The sequence below is a fragment of the Neodiprion fabricii genome, chromosome 3, assembly GCF_021155785.1.
Source record: "Neodiprion fabricii isolate iyNeoFabr1 chromosome 3, iyNeoFabr1.1, whole genome shotgun sequence".
NCBI lineage: Eukaryota > Metazoa > Arthropoda > Insecta > Hymenoptera > Diprionidae > Neodiprion > Neodiprion fabricii.
The window spans coordinates 31,825,731-31,847,290 of NC_060241.1; the positions used below are offsets into that span (position 1 = coordinate 31,825,731).

At 36.9% G+C, this 21,560-nt stretch overlaps 3 protein-coding genes across 6 annotated transcripts; 2 read left to right on the forward strand and 1 right to left on the reverse strand.

Annotated features, from left to right (window-relative positions):
- The first annotated feature begins 1,408 nt into the window (after positions 1-1,408).
- Positions 1,409-5,314, forward strand: LOC124178029. Its single transcript, XM_046561102.1, has 4 exons — positions 1,409-1,451; positions 1,598-1,757; positions 2,260-2,361; positions 3,450-5,314. Exons 1-4 carry the CDS (start codon positions 1,423-1,425, stop codon positions 3,765-3,767), a joined length of 609 nt encoding a protein of 202 aa, XP_046417058.1. The 5' UTR covers positions 1,409-1,422; the 3' UTR covers positions 3,768-5,314.
- A 1,973-nt stretch (positions 5,315-7,287) lies between these two features.
- On the forward strand, positions 7,288-12,696 carry LOC124178453 (integrator complex subunit 2). Of its 3 annotated transcripts, none has more exons than XR_006869807.1 (5): positions 7,288-7,668; positions 8,141-10,233; positions 10,330-10,534; positions 10,651-10,854; positions 10,939-11,064. XR_006869807.1 is itself a non-coding variant. In XM_046561801.1 (5 exons), the coding sequence occupies exons 1-5, from the start codon at positions 7,385-7,387 to the stop codon at positions 12,009-12,011; spliced, it is 3,342 nt and encodes a 1,113-aa protein (XP_046417757.1). In that variant the 5' UTR covers positions 7,288-7,384; the 3' UTR covers positions 12,012-12,696. The 3 variants fall into 3 exon arrangements, 2 of the variants coding, with proteins under 2 accessions (XP_046417757.1, XP_046417758.1); XM_046561801.1 differs by lacking the exon at positions 10,651-10,854 and adding an exon at positions 11,559-12,696 and having other exon boundaries at positions 10,939-11,245; XM_046561802.1 differs by lacking the exons at positions 10,651-10,854; positions 10,939-11,064 and adding exons at positions 11,073-11,245; positions 11,559-11,696.
- Positions 12,427-21,510, reverse strand: LOC124178454 (dual specificity mitogen-activated protein kinase kinase 7-like). Of its 2 annotated transcripts, none has more exons than XM_046561804.1 (8): positions 21,150-21,510; positions 20,235-20,725; positions 18,656-18,835; positions 18,405-18,539; positions 18,079-18,326; positions 14,742-15,434; positions 14,266-14,553; positions 12,427-14,055 (listed from the first exon to the last, which is right to left on the reverse strand). In XM_046561804.1, exons 1-8 carry the CDS (start codon positions 21,319-21,321, stop codon positions 13,920-13,922), a joined length of 2,343 nt encoding a protein of 780 aa, XP_046417760.1. In that variant the 5' UTR covers positions 21,322-21,510; the 3' UTR covers positions 12,427-13,919. The 2 variants fall into 2 exon arrangements, with proteins under 2 accessions (XP_046417760.1, XP_046417759.1); XM_046561803.1 differs by having other exon boundaries at positions 14,742-15,440.
- Between the last annotated feature and the right edge of the window lie 50 nt (positions 21,511-21,560).

The following is a 21,560-nucleotide window of genomic DNA, read 5'->3' on the forward strand; positions in this document are numbered from 1 at the left end:
ATTTTGCTGTCAACTGTACGCAGTTTCAATTAAACATTTACTATCGCGATATTTCTTTTCTCCGTTCGTAATTGTAGGTTCTGAATACTTATTAGGCTCATAAGTACTAAATTATTTACAAATTCCACAATCGGCAATAAGTACTTTGTTTTATACAAATTGATAAATATTTGATATTACGTACCCAATTATTCTTTTCCAATTATAAACTGTCAAAATTAATAAGAGAATAAAAATTTACCAATAAACACTGCGCGATTAATCAAACGTTCTCATCTGTCACCTTGTGGACATATCTAACGATTAAATGACGCGGTACAAAATTTTTCCAATCTTTCCGAAATTCGTTTGCTTATTGTTAGTTAGGGACTGAGATTTTCATTCGTACATTTATTGTGCCTATATCCACACCTGCACGAAGTTCACAATCGATGCTGCTTCGTATATCTTTCCAAGCGTTATAATCATCCATACGGTTGACGCAAGAAGTTATTCTGTAACTCCTGATCGGTCGTAACCAGTCTATTGGATTTATACAGCACACTGATTAATTGATCGATTGCCTCACTCATTCTCTACAAGTATATGAATTATCTTGAAACATTTATCGATCATTCGGTAGGATACGGTGTAACAATTTTCTGAAGTACAGAGTCGAAGTTATACATTTAGTGTCATTAAAATGAAATCGAAGCTAGTTAAATTACAGGTAGTCGAAAAATTAACGACAGAGTAAAATTGAAGACCGATTTTAACAAAACGAGAATACCTTGTACACTGTTTTCATCTCGTAAGGTCGTCAAAAACTATCAGCCTATTCTACTCTCCGAGGTTTTCTTAGCAATCTATTTTTGGTTGTGGAACCAATGCAGTATCCACAACCTTGGACGTTAATAAAATAGACCCTAACCCCTAGCATTAAAAGAGTTTGCTGTTAATTCCGCAAATCTCGACAGGCTCTTGGTCTACGATTCAATTGTAATTGATAAGAATTGATGACCCGTATGTGGAAAAAATTCACCCGATTGAGGTTGAAAACCATGTCATTATCATTTAGTATCCTACAGTAACACTCATCTAGTTACTCACAGTGATTAGAAAATCTTACTATATATTTTCATGACAATTGAATTGAAAAAATAGGACATTTTATGCGATAATTCCTAAGTACTCGCGGGATTAATTCGGTTTTGACGATCGTCAAAGTCTTCCATTGATCAACCGAGCAACTCGATTACTTGACCCGAAGATCACAGAAAAGAATAACAATCCCGAGCCCGATTCCAAGGGTCGGCGATCAGGCAAGGAATGTCCCCATTACGAACAATTCAATCTACCGTTTGATTTTCCACCCGTTCCGAATTTCCTATCCTGACCGCGCAACCGTGACCGTCGACGAGTCGGCGCAATCCGTACACCAATATGGATTCCTCGCCCTCGATAGGCGGCAGGTAACGTACTAAGCGTGTACCTTTTCGGTGACTAAAGAAACAGTGTCGTTGCCGCGTATCTCGTAACATTTCGAGTACCCGGCGGGCTTGGACTTTGGTGGCGTTTTGACGGTGTCTCAACTAGTATTTTTTTCGATCTGGTTCAGTCCCTCGGGACCCGGGGATCTAGAGATGGCCGAGGACTACGCCTACGCGTGTCAAAGAGCCGAGCTCCTCGGGCTGCCACTACCTAGTCAGGAGGAATGGACCAAGTCAAGGCAAGCCACTGAACCCACCAAAGAAGAGATCGAGGACTCGATAGTCGAGGTACGTGTTAAGACTGAGCGTTGTGATGACCTGAATTCGGGGCTTCCAATACCCTTCGATTTATTATGAGAAAAAAATTTCTGATGTAATCGTGTGAGATGGAGAAACAAAATAAATATCGAGGAGGTAAACTGAATTAAACCATGCCTCGGATTGTTGTGTCTGGATTCTCCTCGTTGTTTATTTATTTATATTTGTTCATTTGATATCGATGAGTTGAGTGGCATCTCTTTCATTGCAATCGTTAACCGAATATGCATGCTACATTCTCAACGCATATATATTCTTGGAGCAATTTTTTTTATTTCAAATAGTGTACCAAAAGTTAATCTGATGGCCAAATCGAGTTTACAAGCTCTAGGTGATTATCGCGACATTATAAATTGATTATCGATAAAACCTTATATTATAGTCATCATCTTTATTATGATCGAGAAGTAATCGCGAAACCCTGATTATTTTAAAGACTCGTAAAATAATAAGCGAATCTTCTAATTTATAGGATGCCACTATGAAAGATGAAAGCTTGCAACGCGTCGGGGGCGGTCTGGATGAACTCAACAGCATCCTAAGCGCAACTCAAAAGAAGCTGAACAGGTTTAAAGTAAGATAAAGCAGAAGAGAGTGTATTTTTTTAGGTAGTACACAGCACAGCCTGCTGCGCGTTTTATCGACTTTTACCACGGTTGTTGTTTTCATAAAAAATTTCAACAAAGTTCAAGACATCATCTGTTCCGGATATTTTCAAGACGATCGAACAGTGGACCGATAAAAAAGTTAATCGCATGGCTTTGAAGTCGCAATTCTTTCTTACCATGGTAGACGCTTCATAAATATTCAGATGCAGTATGAAAAAAAAAACATCGCACGGCATTTTCGCATTGAATCGCGATTAATTCGATTCGAATAAACTAACTGGCGTTTCGTCTGTGTATTACATGGTTCCGGTTATCCGGAAATTATTTCACTCATCGCCAGCCTCTCATCGTGTTCATTAACTCGTCCAACTACTTTCGTCTGTGTTTCTCAGCAGTATAAGTGACGCTAAACGTCGATTATTGGGCTTCCATACCTACTATTCGATTGAAGATGATGTATACTTTTTGCTTCTCGATTATACTCGATATCATCCTGAAATTTCAATCGTACTCCGATTCGGTCGCACAATCAAGTTTATCTTGCGACTGCAATTTTATATTCACGAATTCTGTTCAAGAATTATGGGCACGCTGATTGGAAACCGTTTCATTCAAGCGATAAAGGCTTTTTTAATGTATTCAGATTTATACTACTTTAACGTACAGACGTTGAGTAATAAAATATATTACGACCGTCCGTCAGTTCGCCGACAGTGATTCTGAATAGATTCAGTTCGCAGCATTCACATAAGTAGTAATTCCTGATAACCCGAACGCTGGGTACACAATGCATAATTTATGGCCGTCGCTATTTTACCATTCAAATTTGTATTCACGGCAGTTTTTAAAGTCGATGAGTACTGAATGAATACAGCGGATGTTTACACTCTACACGGTCCCGTTCGCTAACACTTAACCGTCAGCTCTTTCCATCGATCACGAAAACCATTCAACATAATGGTCCGGCGCGTCTTTTCCTCCGGGGCTCTTGATGGCCAGCGATGAATGAAATTCCTCATGCTTACCGAGTTTAGAGCGTAAGCTTCGATTCCAGACCGTCTGCGGTAGCTTGGGGGCCATGTTGAAGGTACGAGTGGGCTCCAGGTCAAGCACTCCAGACCATGCACCTCTCCAGCCAAACCCGGACAGCTCGAAAGGCTTGAGTGACACCCTGACGGCCGATGAGACTATATCTGTGGAGTGTACGGTGGATGAAACGGTTGAAAAGATCGAGGCTGGTGCTCGGAGGCACGATATCAATGATAAGATCGAGTCACACGTTGACAAGTTGGACCTGTTGATATCGAAGGCGGAAAACGCACAGTACAGTATGCAGCATCAAACGAAGCAAATGAAGAAGTTTTTGAAATAGTCGACGCGCTTACTACTAGAAAAATCAAACTACGCGATGTAGGAAATGCGCTAAAAGCCGGAATTCGAATAAATTTTCGTACATACTCGTACAAGGCGTATTCTTACTTTTGGTAAACTAGACGTTGACCTTCTGCAGGCATTAGTTGAATTAAACTAGTCGTTGCGTTCAGCCCATTTTCTACGTCACGGCCTCGAGCATAAAACTCAAATTATTAATGATGTTTTTCTCTTTTTGACAAAACTATACATAGCACAGGATAAAGATTTTGCAAATTTCTCTGTACGATTTAAAAAAATTATTCGTAAGTGGCTGTTCTGCAGAGTGATCATTCTTTGTTGATAATATTATTATCGTTACGAAGAAAAAAAAAAGAAAAACTTATTTATAAGCAAAATTCGAATTCATATCTCTATACCTCAACAACGATTAATCAATTCTCTCAATCTTATGGTATTGCTAATCGGTCGTTGGTGCTTCGAATGTAATCGCAGTAATCGTTGTATCAAGCTGTGTATATACCCTACGAATAATGTTCGCTTCCGAATGCACTTTATAGCAACTTTGGAGTACAGTTTTTGCTTATAATATTATAGCATGACAGTAAGCTCTAATGCCTGAATTTACCACGAAACATACTAGCTCGATTAAGCTTTCCTACTCTGCTTGGAGAAATCAAGGATTGTACGCTGTTCCACGGAAAAATGTAACTCTTTTTTCTATCGATTATCAGCCATACTTAATTCATGATGAGTACCCGTTAAACGGCAAATGAATACTTTTTCATAAAAATTTTCACTAACTCTTAGCAAGTTAATTTCGTCTGAATTCATTGAGCGTCTAAGCTAACATCTCTTCAAACTTACCATAAATCAACAATTCATTACAAATTTGAAGGTTGAGAGCTTCCAGTCATTACGAAGTCGACGAAATATTCTTTATCTTAAAATAACTTTTATACTTTACAATGCATAATTAATATCTAATTATAAGCCGCAGATGCCGCATCCTCATTCGGATTTAAAAACCGGTAATACATACATTTGAGGTGATTTACGTCTATAATAGATTTGACATAAAAAATGTTGATAAGTCTTTTCCATGCATTGGAAGTAAAAAGCTATTTACTGAAAAAACCAAATTTACCAAATTTTTTAAGGCGATACAATTACATAGACTGACTTTAAGCCACTTGTGTTGGGATTCAAGATCAAAATCTTCGTTCCCTGGTGTAATTTTATCAACATACCTGAATTGTACATACTTTTTATACATGTATGTATACATTTGTTAATTATGAATTATACAAATATTTGAGAGATTTACGATGTATTACATTATATACAATGTTATATCATAAATAACGTTTCTTAAGTTTAAATCAATTTTAGAGTTATTGTACTTGCATTATAATATTGTTGCTATTGTTGTTATGTAATATACCACAACCGCTTGTTGATTCTCACGAATAAATTATATGTTACAATTACGATTAACCATGTATAAATGAAATTACCATTATATGTTGATGCTTGTAACCAAACTCGTTCTCAGCCTATTTCAATATGATCCTGAATGGCAATTTTTTTTTATGCAATACAAAAGTATGGCAGGAATTGGCGCGTATTAAAATTACGACCGTTTTGAAGTTTCGATTCGACGTGTCAGAAGAACCGGCAGTGTATTGAATTGTGGCTAATCAAACAAATACGAGTCAAGTTGTGCCACCTGGATTCGGTTTGACCTGCCGCGTAAACGTGACCGTCGGTAAAAAGCATAGTAAAAAGCGCTAGACGAGACGCGCTGTTTAGTTTTCAAACTGACACTTTTGCCAGAGTTCCATAATGATTTATCCCTATTAATTCATTGATCCTGTTTAGGAAGAGAGAAACTTAGTGCCCTTGAGTAACTCTGGTTCACTTTATGAATATCAATTACAAACTGACGTAAATGAAATCTCGTGTTCGTTTGTTTTCGCCTAAATGTTGAACTAAACTTCTCATCCACCTTAAAGGGATGAGAGTATAATTAATAACATAATAGTATACATAACTGATAAATAAAATATCGAAGCCCCCATAAAATCATTGTTTTTATAGTTTCGGGTATGTTGAATACTACAGAAGATATATGTCAATACTTTTGTATCATTTGCAAAATGTTATTAGATTGAACATTTATTGGATTTGTGGTCAAATCTCAACCTCAATAAAGATATGTTGATTTTTCAGTGGAGTCAATGAAACTCAGTGACCTGAAACGAATTAGAATATAATTCGTAATATGTTAAAATAGAAAAATCAGTTAGAAGCTTAAGGGGGAATTAATCTACCTTAGGAGGCCGAAAAGTAAGTGGTTTTCGGAAATGTTTTCGGGAGGGAGGAATTGACTGGATATTTTCTTAACTCTGGGGGTCTTTTATTACTAGTTTGAACTACATCTGGTAATTTTTTCGAGTCATTTGAACCACAATTGATTAAGCGAGTCTTCATTCGCGTTGGCAATTTGGCTACAACCTACCTATCGTTGAGGTGATTTCATTATCTAAAGTACCCTTTGTTGATTGTAAAATAACTGTGAAAGAACGGTAAAAAATCGCACCTCCTTTTTAGAACACGCGTAAAACATTAAATTTATAACTCTAATGGATGGATTTAAGTTCATATTTTTAAAAATAATCTGAAAATTAAAACTTTCTGTTCAGTTAGTTTCAGATCAAAATTACAATCTTCGCAGTTATGGTTCAAATGACTTGTAAGAATTACCAGATATAGTGCAACCTAGTAATAAAAGATCATCAGAGTATAGAAAATATTCATTCAATTCTTCCACGTCGAAAAGACTCCCAAAAACCATTTACTTTTTGGCCGCCTGAGGTAAGTTCCCTCCACGCATCGCGTAAATTTTTCTTTGGGCCACAATCTATCATTCGCAGATTATACACCGATCAGTTTGGTACGAGTACTGCACTGTTCAAATAACGTAACAGAGCCTGAATAACGCGATCTGAACTCTGGCCTAAATCGCCACGTAATTTCGCTTCGGCTGCTCGGAAGCGACTGATGCTGCGAGGCGCTCATAAACAATTGTTTCGACCAGTCAGCAGCGCTAAGAGCTGCGCGCAATGCGATCGGATGTTTACTGAATTTCCGTAACACATCGTTGTTGTCTTTGGCCAACGACACGGCTCGGCGTAAATGCCGTTGCAAATTTCAATGAATTTTTAATGTTTGTGAATTACTCTGTTTCGACCACTGCGGTGGCACTTTGCTATGGAAAATATGCACTGCACAATACACTGTCTTCGTGATGCTAAATACGGCAAAGTATTAGTCAGCTATGGACATACGTATTTACCGTCCCCGTAGCTCGAAAATTAGTTTAAAAAACCTATTCGTCGTCAGAGCTTGGCCTCTCTCCTCATGCAGGCTTCTCTGGAGGATAGCGTTAACCTTTGCTTACCGAATTGCCGTCGTCCACGGCGTCAGGCTTACTACTTCCTTAAAGCGACATAGCTGAATTGAAACTTGAAACGAGGTTGACGTTGCGTCTGCTCGTACGCGAATGTGGTGATATTTAATTTAATTCTAATAACGTTATTAAATAGTTGTTTAAAAATGCCAACCAACACTGCAGTGTCGCCCCGAGTTTTTACTGCGATACAAAATGTACATATCAAAGAACTATCGACGTGCTCTCAGAAAGAAATACGACCAATTCTACCCTGTTTGGTTAGGATGAGCTTGATCTCACCCTTGGACATCACAAAAGAATGCGCAGAAGGGAGAAAAGAAATATTAACGATATTATCCGGGATAGAATTAGTTAATTCCATCGTAGCTCTTCTATCAATAGACTTTCACGCGTTAGAAACTGACGTTCGTAAGGAACAACAATTGAGGTTAGTTTTTGTTAAGTTAGGTTATCCCAAACATCTGTCATAGATTTTTGGCACGCAAACAACAGTTTGTCAACAATGAAATCAAAAAACCTACTTACTGAAACTCTGTCTTATCTCTAGTTTTTGAAAGATTTACGGTAACCTGAGAATGGTCTTAATAGCACGTTCAAATTTTGAAAACAATTCTCTTATCATTCTTCTATTTGTGCTATCACCTCATTCCATTTCTTATCCATATTCTGGCAGCAATCTCTAGCTAAATGTTGTAATGTGCATTAAGATTTTACTGTGAAAATACACCAGAAATAAAAAATGTTTGGATTAAAGACACATTACCGATGTGTATATGGAATATCATAAATGTATTTCACTTAGGTGAAAGGCTTTGCTAGACTCTATTTCTAGCAAAGTGAAAGAAATAATTCAAAGTCATCTTATAGGAATTTGATTGATTCAATTTTATTTGTTTCAGACAAAAACTTGGAAGTGTTCAAAGCGACAGCATTCTTGCTCAGTCATTACAGAGCGGATTAGCTTTGGAATTCGAACGTAGTGACTCTACTCGACGATTACGCTTAGTACTCAGTGAGATCCTTTTTATAGCCTCTCAGATACAAGAGCTCCAGAGAAATCAAGAGTTTCAGATCAAGCAATCAGATTTATTTGATAATGCGGTTTACATGGAAGAAATAAGCGATGTTATTTGCATAGCCCTGGCAGAACTCCCTGCTCTATTGTCGATTCTAGACATAGCGGAAACTTTGTTACATGTTAAACATGGTCCAGAGATAATATGCTGGATCGTAGCCAACAGTCCAGATAGTTTTGCAGAGGTTTGTGCTCATCTGATCGCAAATGGAGAGAGACAAGAAGAATCTGCCTTAGGTCGAATTCGTACCCAAGCTTTGACCATGCTGTGCCAAATGAATCCCAGTCAGGCTTTAGCTGTTAGAGCAAAATGTGTTGAACTATGCCGCATGCCTGCACTTGCCATAACTCTGAGTCTTGAACATGAGAATATCGATAACTTACAACCAGAAAGCGACATGGTTGCTTTTGTGTCTGGATTGTTGCTTGGAAATGATCAGCAAGTAAGAACTTGGATCGCGATGTTTGTTAGGAATGGTCAGAAACGAAAATGGGAGTCCCATACAGCTCTGCAATCTCTTAGAGAAGAACTGCTTAGAAGACTAAAGGCAATTACTTCCCACAGCTCAGACAGTCAGTTGGCAGAGTCTTATGTTGTTCAAGCCAGTGCCTTGCTCAGACTTTATTGCGCGCTCAGAGGAATCGGCGGGATAAAATTTCAGGACGACGAAGTTGTCATGATAGTGCAATTATTGACTTCTCATCCCCCACCATCTCCAGCTGGAGTCAGATTCGTGTCTTTGGGATTGTGCATGCTAATTGCTTGCCCGTCGCTGATAGGACACAGTAATCTTGAAAAACGTAGCATAGAATGGGTACAGTGGCTTGTCAGAGAAGAAGTTTACTTCGAAAGTACAAGTGGCGTGTCTGCCAGCTTTGGTGAAATGTTACTTCTCATGGCTATTCATTTCCACAGCAATCAGCTATCCGCTATTTGTGAGCTGGTCTGCGCTACTCTAGGAATGAAAATACCCATCAGGCCAAATAATCTCACTAGAATGAAGCAGATATTCACACAAGAAATATTCACTGAACAGGTTGTCACATCTCATGCAGTGAAGGTCCCTGTTACAGCAAATCTCAGCGCAAACATCCCTGGGTTTTTGCCTGTGCACTGCATACATCAGTTGCTAAAATCAAGAGCTTTTGCCAAACACAAAGTACCAATTAAAAATTGGATTTATCGTCAAATATGCGACAGTGTACCTCCCCTACATCCTGTACTACCAGCTCTGGTGGAGGTATACGTCAATTCAATTTTAGTTACAACTAACAAAACCTCCGAACATACCAATAAACCAATCACAGAGGATGAAATCAGAAGAGTATTCCAGAATAGTGTTTTTGGAGCAAATTTCGATCCAAAAAAGTCTGTTCTAAATATTGCTGATATGGAAAATGATTACATGGATGTCGACACTTCAAAACCATCCCTAACATCACAACTGTTGCTATTGTATTACTTATTATTGTACGAGGATGTGAGATTATCAAATATGCATAATTTCATATCACAGGGTAAAAAAGTGAAGTCGTATTCAACGGAATTCTTATCTGAGTTGCCAATAAAATATCTCTTACAACAAGTTCAAAGGGATCAAATGAGTTATGCAGGATTGTTTTCTCCTCTCTTGCGGCTCTTAGCTACACATTTTCCACATCTGTCGTTGGTGGATGACTGGTTGGATGAAGAGATGATAAATATAGACTCAATGACAGCTAATTACGACAATGTTGTAATTAATGATGTAGCAATTATAGAGGCATTTGGACATATCGAAACTTGCCCATCCCGAACAGGAAGATTACTACGTCAGCTTATAGACATGAAGCCTACAGATATTTGGCCACATGCGGAAACCATTATACATTTCTTCAAAGCAATATTGGACAATAAAGTACCAAGATACATTCAAGGTATAAATAGTACTTCACAATGATTCCTAAGTAAATCTTACCGCAAAATAATATACATGTAATGTTGAAAATTCTAATACCAATTTAATTTTTCAGAACTGTATAAACAAGTCTGGTTAAGATTAAACACTGTATTACCAAGATGCCTTTGGGTACTATCAATCAATGCATTAATCATTGAAAATACAATGGTCAGGAATGTATTTCTTACTCAAGAAAACATTGTCCTTGACCCACTGCAAGTTTTGCGATGCCACACAAGAGTTTTTAGATGTGCGCCCGTCTTGTCAGTTATTCTACGGTAAGAAATATGAACTTTTTCATTTCAGCCTACTGCAGCCCACTGTAATCAGTTTTCAATGCCTGCTTCTTTGGTGTTCTACAGAAATATTGTAAAATATCACTTCTGTTCAACAGACGTTTCTACGAATTGTTTTTCATACTTTCAACATTTGACATGACATTATTTCTTAAAATTTGGATTTTATTGCATTGGAAAATTTTCACCTATTTGTAAGTCATGGATACGAATTCTTGACGTACACAACTTCCTTTAACAAAACAGTATGCCGTTATAAGTCTGTGTGGCATAAGTTTGAGAGATCAAAGAAAGAAGCGTCGGTAAAAGGCTGAGTTGAATACAAGTCCAGTATATCATTCTTGACGAATTAGAAACTGACTCGATTTATTTGTCCACTCCAACAGTATTTTGCAAGCAACATTAGCTGCATCTCGATCTCAGTTATCTAGGCATATGCAGGACAGACCCTTAACAGAAAAAATTGGTCAACTAACCAGCGAAGCTGAAAGAGAGGATCTACGAACTGCTCTGGTTGCAGGGCAAGAGAGTGCAGCAGTACAAATTCTCTTAGAAGCCTGCTTAGAAACAGAAGAAGATCGTCAAGTGCCTGGTCAAATGTGGTCCCTAAGGGAAATACGAAGTGTCGTTTGTTCATACCTTCATCAAGTTTTTATTGCTGATCCTTCACTAGCAAAATTAGTGCATTTTCAAGTGAGTATACTTATGTTTTAAACCCTGGGTTAATCTATCAACTTTATTGAATGATTATGGCTATAACACAAGAAATTACCATTCAGTAATCGAGTAAGAAAATTAAACAGAACTGGAAATACTAGCACAAATTTCGGTTTGCTTTCTGTAACTGAATAAGCTCCAAATATCTACTTGGCTGATTAAATTTTGCCACTAACTTCATGATGCATCCTGTTACATTCCCTAAACACTGATTGAAGTATTCCTTTGCAGGTTTCCAGCCTTTGTAAATGAAACAAAATATTTGAAGCATCCTTATTTATGATTTCAGGGATATCCAAGAGAGCTATTACCAATTACTGTTTCTGGTATTCCCTCTATGCACATTTGTCTCGATTGGATACCAGAGTTGTTGTCGCAGCCTGAACCAGAGAAGCAAGTATTTGCTGTTGATCTAGCATCTCATTTGGCAGTTCAGTATGCCCTACCAAAAGCTCTGAGTGTATCACGGCTAGCTATTAATACACTGGCAACTTTATTAGGAGTTTTGCCAGCTAAAGGTAGAGTGTTGTTATTCATGCCTGTTTTACCAGCTCTTACAAGGATCTGTTTGGCATTTCCACCTTTGGCTGAAGATACAACTGCTTTATTGCTACAACTTGGACGAGTTAGTGTGGCCCAAGCAGCCCTGGGAGATAAATCCGCAGAAATATTATGTCGCGAGGTCAACAAAACGTTCGCTGCTTTGCTGCAAAAAGCAATTCTCCAGTCAAGAGTATTCTAAATTGTACCATACACATGAAATGACTTGTACATACATTTTGTATACACATTATCATTAAAAATATAAAAATATAAATTAATATTGAACGAAAGTACCTTTTGTATTTATAAAGACAAATTCATTTTTATATTTTATATATATATACTGAAGTTGTTTGTGTATATATATATATGTGTGTGTATAGGTATGTACAGTTTAAGCGGTGAAACTTTATTATAAAATTTGGATTGTATTCAAATTACCTTTCCACAGATAATAAATCATCTACTGAGTTATATAGTCTATTTCCTTGGATTTTTAAACTTAAGTCACCCAGGAGAAGACTCCTAATTTTTTGTATTCTTTTTTACAACAAACTAATAAAAATGGAACATGTCAATTAGTACGATAGGCACATTTCATATAAAACAGAGTGTCGTATAAATATAAGTTTATTTACATTGCAAAAAATCCTCTTGCCGAATAAGCGACAAAAGTGATTACGAGCATAGACTTCATCGTAGTTAATGTTAATAATATTATTTAAAAATAATAATTACATCCTGCTAGCTGCCACGCCCTTCCTTTAAGTAATATACAATGAAATTTATAGCGTTGAAGAGACGTGGAGCTTATGCTTACTTACAGGAGCCAGTCGATGGTCCTTGTCATTTGGTTTGCGTTCGATTGCTCAAAAATAGATTTACAATTGGAAATAAAAATTTATTAGCTGTTATTCAATCAGAACACTATCACCATGTGCTAAAACTGGCAAAGGATTTCATCAGGTTCTTTTCTATATTTCGAAATTGTAGTAATAACAAAATGTATAGTCAAGCGTGAAACAATGTTCTGTTAAAAGATGCTGAAAACCAGTACACGTAGTTTGAAAAAATAAACGTAAATTGAACTTTGTATACACCATTTTCTGTATCTGAGATTTATAAAATAAATAAAAGGTATACGTTCAGGCTAAATTTCACTCTCCAGGACTGACTTAGATTTTCGTAGCACAATGACTCGAGGTTAAAAATAACTAGCGTGTGTCGGCCTACGGGAACTCGATAGTGATTCGCTGCCATGAATCTTGATAGAGAATTTGATTTTACTAGAATTCGAATTTTTAACGTTGTCAATTATTGAAAGCAGTTTTTTCTTGTACCAGGCCTGGTAATAACCAAGCCAACTGAAACTGAACTGAACGTGAGTTTCATAGCTGTGCCCTGTGATCTCGCTTTGCACTATGAAAATATTTTCAAATAGCGATGCATGCACAGTAAGAATGTTAACCACCCCGAGCTGCAGCGCAGAATTATAGAATCTTTCAGAAATAACTATTAGACTATTAGTAATGAATTTGTGAAAACCGTTACATACATCCAAAAGTTTTTTGGAAGAAAATATTGTCCAAACTGACAGGAAGTAATATTTGATAGAATTTTTTAATTTATATTATATCACTGAAAATCATAAAGTAGTATTGCACTAAAAAAGTAACAGAGGTTTTGTAGAATAACGAAAGTTACTACAAATCACTTCCTACCAGCCCTGCACTTACACACTGTAATAAAAATGAAAATAAATAAAATTACAAAAATTCATTATACCGCTTCATTACGAGAATTGCTGCGCAATGGAAAATTTATGTTTTACAATTTTCAGTGACTGTGCAAGTACGAAAATTCACCAATTGTCACCGTGATTTTAAGCGCTGTAATAAACTGTAAGTATAAAAGTTTGATTTTTAGTGCGCGATAGCCAAACGACTCATCTGATTCCACTATGGTTCCACCACTTTGTACATAGACTGCCCAGCAGACAGTTGAGTGTAATATTGAGTGTAATATCGGTCCAGGCCGTGCGTCAAATTGGCAGAGCAAAAAAGTGTATGGCACTGATAAGAGACCAAGTCTTTATAGATGTATTGGGTTATGTGGGTGGAGGCCTTCTTTGGGGTTCAGGAGTATAATGTAAACGGGTGCGCATGTGCTGCGGACTTCCAGGGACCGAATTGCTTTCAGAAAGTCTTCTAGGTGGTGGCTGTGGGGGTGATGGCGACACATACCTGAATTATAAAAATTACAATAGTGCTGATTTCTTGCAGTTGCGATTTGCTTAGCTTCAATAAACTTTATCAATTGACACTTGTCAACCATTTCTTAATACCATTTGCCGGCTAGGATTAGTAGATCTGAACAGTTTCACATAATCTTTGGAGTATTAAAAGATATCAACTTTCCTGATTAATTATAACAGAAATATTTCATAACATTACCTTCTGGAAAATGAAGGTGACGCTGGATCCGTAATATTCCTTCTTAGTGCAAGCGGAGATTCTCCGCGATTAAATCTTGGAGGAGGTTCTGGCGAAGGGGCACGATCGCTCCCAAGTCTAAGCCTAACGTAGGAAGCGAATCGTTTTTTCGCTGATTCTTTGCAAACTCCCTGACCCTGTGTAAGAGGTGGAGACGTTTCTTGCTTGCGCTGATGGTGCTGATGAGCATAGCGTGATATCAATAATTGTGGACTAGTAGAACCCTGGGCTGGTGGCTCTGATGGAAATCTAGGAATCCAAATACCATTAACTTAGATCAGAAGACTTGGTTATTTTTCCTGTATCACAATGAAGGTATTGAAATTTGGAGACGTTGTGAATGAGCAAATTTCATACAAAGTATGGTATCAAGCATATTCAATTTATAAAACATAATAAAAAATTTGTTAATGATGTGTAAGGTTGGTGAAACTTGCCTTTTGCGACTAACCAAAGGACTTCCATATATATCCTGAATTGGTGGGTGAGTTTGAGGCGACTGATGTCTAACTCGTTGCATGAACGGTGAATATTTTCCCCCCTCATTAGTAGGTTGAACAACTCCTGGAGGGTCAACATTTTCTCGTCTCCATGGTGAATAATCGCGAGCAAAAGGACTCAAAGATCTCGAAATACCTTGCCAACGATCCCTACTTCCATCTCGTTCTTCTAATCTTGAAGAAAACGGTGAGTAAGGTCTGTTTCTGGTTTCTGCAAAATTGGCATCCTGCCTGAATGGAGAAAATGGTCCGCCTTGACCATTTGTTGGATTGATCTCTGGGACAGGTTTACTGAATGGATCACAATTATGATCAGTGCCTTTGGATTGTCGTCGAAAAGGTGAAAATTGCCTGTTTACATTTGAATCCAAGCTTTCTCCTGATTCTTTGGTAGTTGGTGCTGAGAATGGACTAGCAATTTCCTTTCTTCTTAACGCATATGGACTATACGGGACGTAACTCGAACCATTTTCACTACTTTGGCGTTGGTGAAAGGGTACGAAACTGGAATTTTGTAGATCTTTGGTGATACCACTTCGTAGGAACGCTGGAACTTCAGAGTGTGTTCTAAGATGAGCTGTTTGTTTCAATGATACGTGTCCGGAAACCCGTGGCTGCCCTCCCGCTGGCCTGCAACTAAATTACATTATACTAAAAAATCTGAGCATCCCATTTATTCTACATTGCGCACAGACCATTCAGCGACAGAGCCACTATGCCCAAATTGGGAATCTTTGAAGATTCAATGTTTATCATATGATTCTTACTGTGGCATTTATCAAATGTTTCCAAATATTTCAGAAATCAATGAAGGTGAATAGTGAAGAACTCAATTACCATTTTATACTCAAACCATGTCCCCGGGGGGTTAATGGTTGGAATAAAAATATCATATACTTAATTTGACAATGTTGTACAATTTTGTTAGTCTTAAATTACAATTAAATTTATGATCACTTCTGTCAGTGTTTACTAAGGTAATGAAATAACTATTCTCATTTTTTCGCTTAACTCGCGCTCATCAATCCTTTTACTTGTACTTTAAGATGTAATATCCTTACATAAGGTTTCATCCTAGGTATTAAGGAATAGAATCGGAAGCTAAAATCCATAAATTTAAAACCTAAAAGAACGACATAAAGGCATACAAATTCTTTGAAACATCATAATATTTATCTTTTGAAACAGATATAATAAATTAATATTTTTATTGCCCATAAAGTATTATTGATGTTACAAAGCAGAAGTGATTATGATTGTTATCGATTCTTTTAATGCTTTCATTAAGTGAGATTGTGATACCATTAATTGCGGTGACGAAGTCTGACTCAGAACTTAATTAATTCATCATCAATGCATCATAACACTACATCGTAAGTAATGTTCGGTTGAACGTTTATACACAATTATACCGAAAAAAATTGAAAACCATTTTCTACTGTGCAGATAAAATAAAATAACGCTTTGTCAGACCAAAAATACACTAATGCAGTCTGTGACATTACCTTTGCACTCAATGTTATATAATCTGTTCACTGACTTCGTAACATTTACATAACATACATATTTTTTTAAATATGAAGGACATAAAATTGGTAAGTAAAAGTTAGAAGGTTGTTAAAAATTGAGAAAAAACCATGCAACACAGATAAGGGTGAAAGGATTATCTACAAGTGTCAACGAATTAAGGAGCAAACAAGTTTTGCATTTAAAGTTAAAAGTGAAATAGTTACATTCCAAAATGGTGTGCTTGTTCTTTGAAACATTACAGTCTTCCTTGCATATCAGTATCAGCCAAACAAAATGAAATACTAAAGGATTTTACGAAAAAATGTCCATGTGTACTTGAGAGAATGCATAACGATTTTAATCATCACCTATTATAGTGTCGTGAAATGAAGCAAACACCATGGAATTTTTATATACATTAAAATAATTGATAATTTTTTTAAAGACTATCGAAGTAAAAAAAATGTATAAATGCTGTATGTTGATTTATGTAGGGAGTTCAGAGACGTCTTCTCGCTCTACAACCATATATAACGAAATAAACAGATAAATAAAGACAAATGCTTACCATAAATGGGGGTTGAAGGGTGGGGTGTGTAACAGGCGCGTGCACAAACCAAACAACTGGGAGGCGAATCGAAACGAAAATCGGGCAGATTTTTTGGCGTTTTTGAGGTATTTTTTTTATACTTTTGGGGAATTTTAGGGTACTTTATTGAAAGGGATGGAAATAAGGGTAGGGGTGAGAGAGGGGGGATGCTACGCTGCGCTGCCTCCCCCAAGCTCAACGCTGTAACACAATTCAACACGCACGCAAACGTTTAAGTGACTGGTTCAAATTAAATCGGGATATTATTCGTAGTTTCATTATATGAAAGTAATTATCAATAAGAAGGTAGCAATGGGATGAAAAAAATAATTAAAAAAACCTTGGAGCGACCAATATCAAATATATAACATATCAGTAGACTAACATTTAACACACTTTTAACTAAACTCTAAGTTAACGTTGTATCCCTACGACAACTCAGTACTTGAACGGATTACTGGTTATTTTCAAACCAAACCAAACATTACTATATTAGTTGGGAAAACTCATGCCATGTTTAAAACTCAAACTAATCTTCATACAGGATGTCACATTTTTTTTATTTTTTATCTGTATGATTCATGAAACTTTCTGTAATATTCAATTTCACATATTTATTGAGATTTTAATACCATATGTGAAAAAAGTTTAATGACGTCATTTTAGGCAAATATTGATCCGTCGAAATTTAGTATAAGAGAAAAGAATTGCAAAAAGTAGCAGTATTTTCAAAACGGCAGAAAATCTATTTGCTGCTGGCACTGCCATATCAGAAGTTTTCGGTGAAGAGTCTCGACGCACATAGGCAACCGAAAACACATCTTACATGCTGTAAGTATAGCTGATGAAACTTCAGTTGCCTATCTGCCGTTGAGATATTGTTTGCTTCGAGGCCCTACACCTAAAGCTTTTAGTATGCAAATTTTGATAATATAAACATGTTAGAAACTTTTTTTTCATCGCATTATACGATATCTTGTTTCTGATGAAATGTAACTATGCTAAACTCGATTTCTGAACCACATAGATTTCTTCTAAGCAGCATTGAATTTTGATATTTCATTGAAACGATTTTGCAAGTTCCACATAAATTCAAAAACGTCCTGTACAGTGCTGGTAAATAAAGATATTTTATGCAAAAAAAAGTGGGAAATCTTGTTAAGTTTTATTGCTGACCTTGGTTCCAACTGACGCATAACTGTCGCAAACCACTCAGAACAAGAATTAGGTGATGAAGAGCCTTCAGCCTCGCCTTGTTCGCAGTCGTGCTTTTTATAAAAAGCTTGTTCCATGAGCTTATGATATTTGGGCCGATGTTTATAGTTTTTTGTGAGGCAACAGCAAACAAAATGGCGAAACTCTTTGGAAAAAGACGAGTCCAAAGGGAGAGAGGGAGGTTCGTCCTGTACCACCCTACTTAGAACCTAGTGATTATAGATTATTACTTGCACAATCGCTGGCGTGGGTATTTTCAGATATAGGTAATCTCATCGATATCCCACCTCAAAATCGGTTTTACAATCTCGATATGGAAACACTCCAGTAGCCAATTCTACCAAAGTAATTCCCAGACTCCAGACATCGGCTCTTATGTCATAATCAGGTTTCGTTGGGTCAGGCGGATCTATTCTTTCGGGCTGTAGGACAAAAAGGATTCTGAGTTTTGTTTTCGTTTCCAGGTTTCATGGCCACCCTGAATTTACAGAAAATTAGAAACTTTACTGAATCAAAGGCATAAAAAAAAACAACTTACCGCCATATAAGCTGCGCATCCTGCGCTCCTGGTTTTGGCTTTACTATCAACCAAACGACCAGATATCCCAAAGTCGCATAACTTGACACCCCCCGTCTCATCCAGTAGAATGTTACTTGGTTTCACGTCTCTATGGATTACCCCGTGTTTTTCTTTCAGGTACGATAGCGCTTTCACTGTCTGTTCAAATGTATCAAAGAATGAAATAAATAATTAATAAGCAACATTTCCTGTTAAAAACGAGAATAAAAAGTGGGATGACCGAAGAATTACTACACAGAATTGTGAAATTTGAGTACTGCTGAGAGTTATTTTATAAATTTTGGAGATTCAAAAGGAATTTCAAAAGCGAAAAAAAATTATTGAGCAAGTTTTTACAACAAATTTACAACCAAGTATGCAAGAAGAGACTATGAATCAAAGTCTGTTTATCTGCAGGATGAGAGTTGATAACACTGTTTTCACTCACTGAAAAGAAATATAACATTTTTATTATTATCCTGGTTTAAAAAAGTCTTTAAGTATCGATCAGTATTCACCTCCTTATGTGTACGATAGGCTCCTTGACTAGATGTGTGGTCAATCTATTGACGGTCAAGTAGATTATCAGACGTGAAAACAACAATAAACTATTTCGCAGCAAGCCCAGTTAATCTGCATGTTGAATGAACCTCACTACATTGTATGATCTTTATATAAGAGTTCGAGGAGGTCTATTTCTTTTGAGAATAATTCCAAATGGTTTGGGATTTAAATGCTTTCGACAAATGCATTTTACAATCATAATAAGAGTAATGGCGGAGCAGCCGTGTGATACAAGTCAAATAATATTGATTTAATTTTCTTCTATGGAAATGTTTGAATGTTCAATGATGACATATCATTCATCATGATTCCAAACCTTCAGTACGCATCAGCTAATATATAAATAAATGATACAATAGACCTAGTCTGAATACTTCTTGCAACCATACGAGCCCTATTATTAATAACAGTTTCAACTCAACCTTTGTTGGTACTGATATTACACATCACATAAAAATTTTAGGATTACATCTTTCTGCTTTGCAATTACTGACAATGCATATTCATGAAAATAATTTAGAGTGAGAAAAGCAAGTATTTAATTTCAAAATAATTCAAAGCTGACTATGTAGTGACCATGAATAAAAGCAGGTACATAATTGGATGGATTGCCATCGAAATTGTGGTCATGTAAGTCACAATAAGTCACATAATAACAGTTATAACTATTGAGAAAATGATGTACAAGATTAGCTGGCAAAATTATAACCCATAAAAGGGTACGAGCAGCATCTTGCATTTATTTAAACCTAATATACATTTCAGATTTCTGGACCTATACTTTAAAATCAACTTCAACCACCGGTAACGTGATTCTTTATCTGTTGTAAGATTACATAGATTTGTCTCAATTGGTTCAGGTCTGTTTACATAAGATTGTATAACCTTGACTCGTTTAATCTATCCCAAATCGTATCTGTAGAAATAGATTATACCGCAGGTGTACAATTTGAAATATACTGACGTAAATCAAAAATTTCTTGCTTACACTTACAGCAACGGTAACTTTTCCAAGAAATTCTTCAGGTATCGCTTGTCTGCTCCTCTTTAGCAATTTGTCAAGGCAAGTGGCCATCAGTTCCATACATATCCACACATCAGACTCAGTAATAAAACATCCTAAGCACTGTACGATATACGGACAGTCATGAGACTTGAGCACTACGTCTAAATCCATTATTATCCTTTTATTTTCCTCCGTATTTCCGGATCTTCGCATTTGTTTTACAGCTATGACCACTCCACTTGGTCTATGCCTCATTTTGACGACGTGCCCGCAAGTACCATTTCCCAATTCTCCAAGGTGTTCCAAGTCTTTCATATCAGTTTGATATTTCTGTCCATTAATACTTAAAATCCCATTCATTTTCATAATCTCTTGAAGTTTAGAGTCAAATTCACTATCCTGTGTACGCTGGGGTGGCATTTGTAGTACAGGCAAGTCCAGGTTCCGTCTAGGGCGCGTTGGTGTTCCAGAATCAACAACTGTTCTCAAAAGAATTATTCAAAATCATGTGTGTGTGAGCCAAGTGATAAAAAAAATGTCCTCAAATGGGGTTTGCCTCAAAAATTTTTTGCTCTCACTGGAATCATCAATAGTAAACTAATTTTATAGCAGACGAACAAACTATCGGATGTACAGTTCTCTGATTACGATTTTAGTTGAAAATTATGTACAGTAAGTTATATCGACGAGACGATCAAGCTCAGGCAGCTGCTGTTGCTTGCATTCTACGAAGCTTTGCAGAATCAGTGTTTAAAAGATTTTATTTAGCGGAGCTAAGATGCGTAGGGTGAACATAACCTATCAAAATCGACATTACATCCTAGGGAATGAATTTAGTTCATTATTTTGTGTAATTTGAGATTATCGTGATAAACAATTTTGGAATTAGACGAATAATCTTACGTTGTCTTGGCCTTCGAACAGCAGGGCTAGTCCCAGGCCCCGAGGATGACGGCGGTAAGCCCGTTCCTGGCATCCCTACGGTGTTTTGCCTATCTCTATCACTTGACTCATTTTCAGCTCTCAGTTTTTGTTGCAAATTTAATATTTTGGTTTTCAGCGTACTCGGCATCATTACGAATACCGACAGATGCACTTTAAACTAGACTTTACGCAATATTTGACAATTTTCACGACACTTTTCTGCCCTTTTTGGCAGCGGACCTCTGCGCCGCTGGCGTGCGCACATTGGCGTATCCATATTTCGATATTATGCGTAATTTTTATATGTTCGCTAGTGGTTCGCAATCAACACAAGGCGTTAAGTGTATAAAGGCGGACTGACACACAAAATGTTGTACCATCTGATCGTGA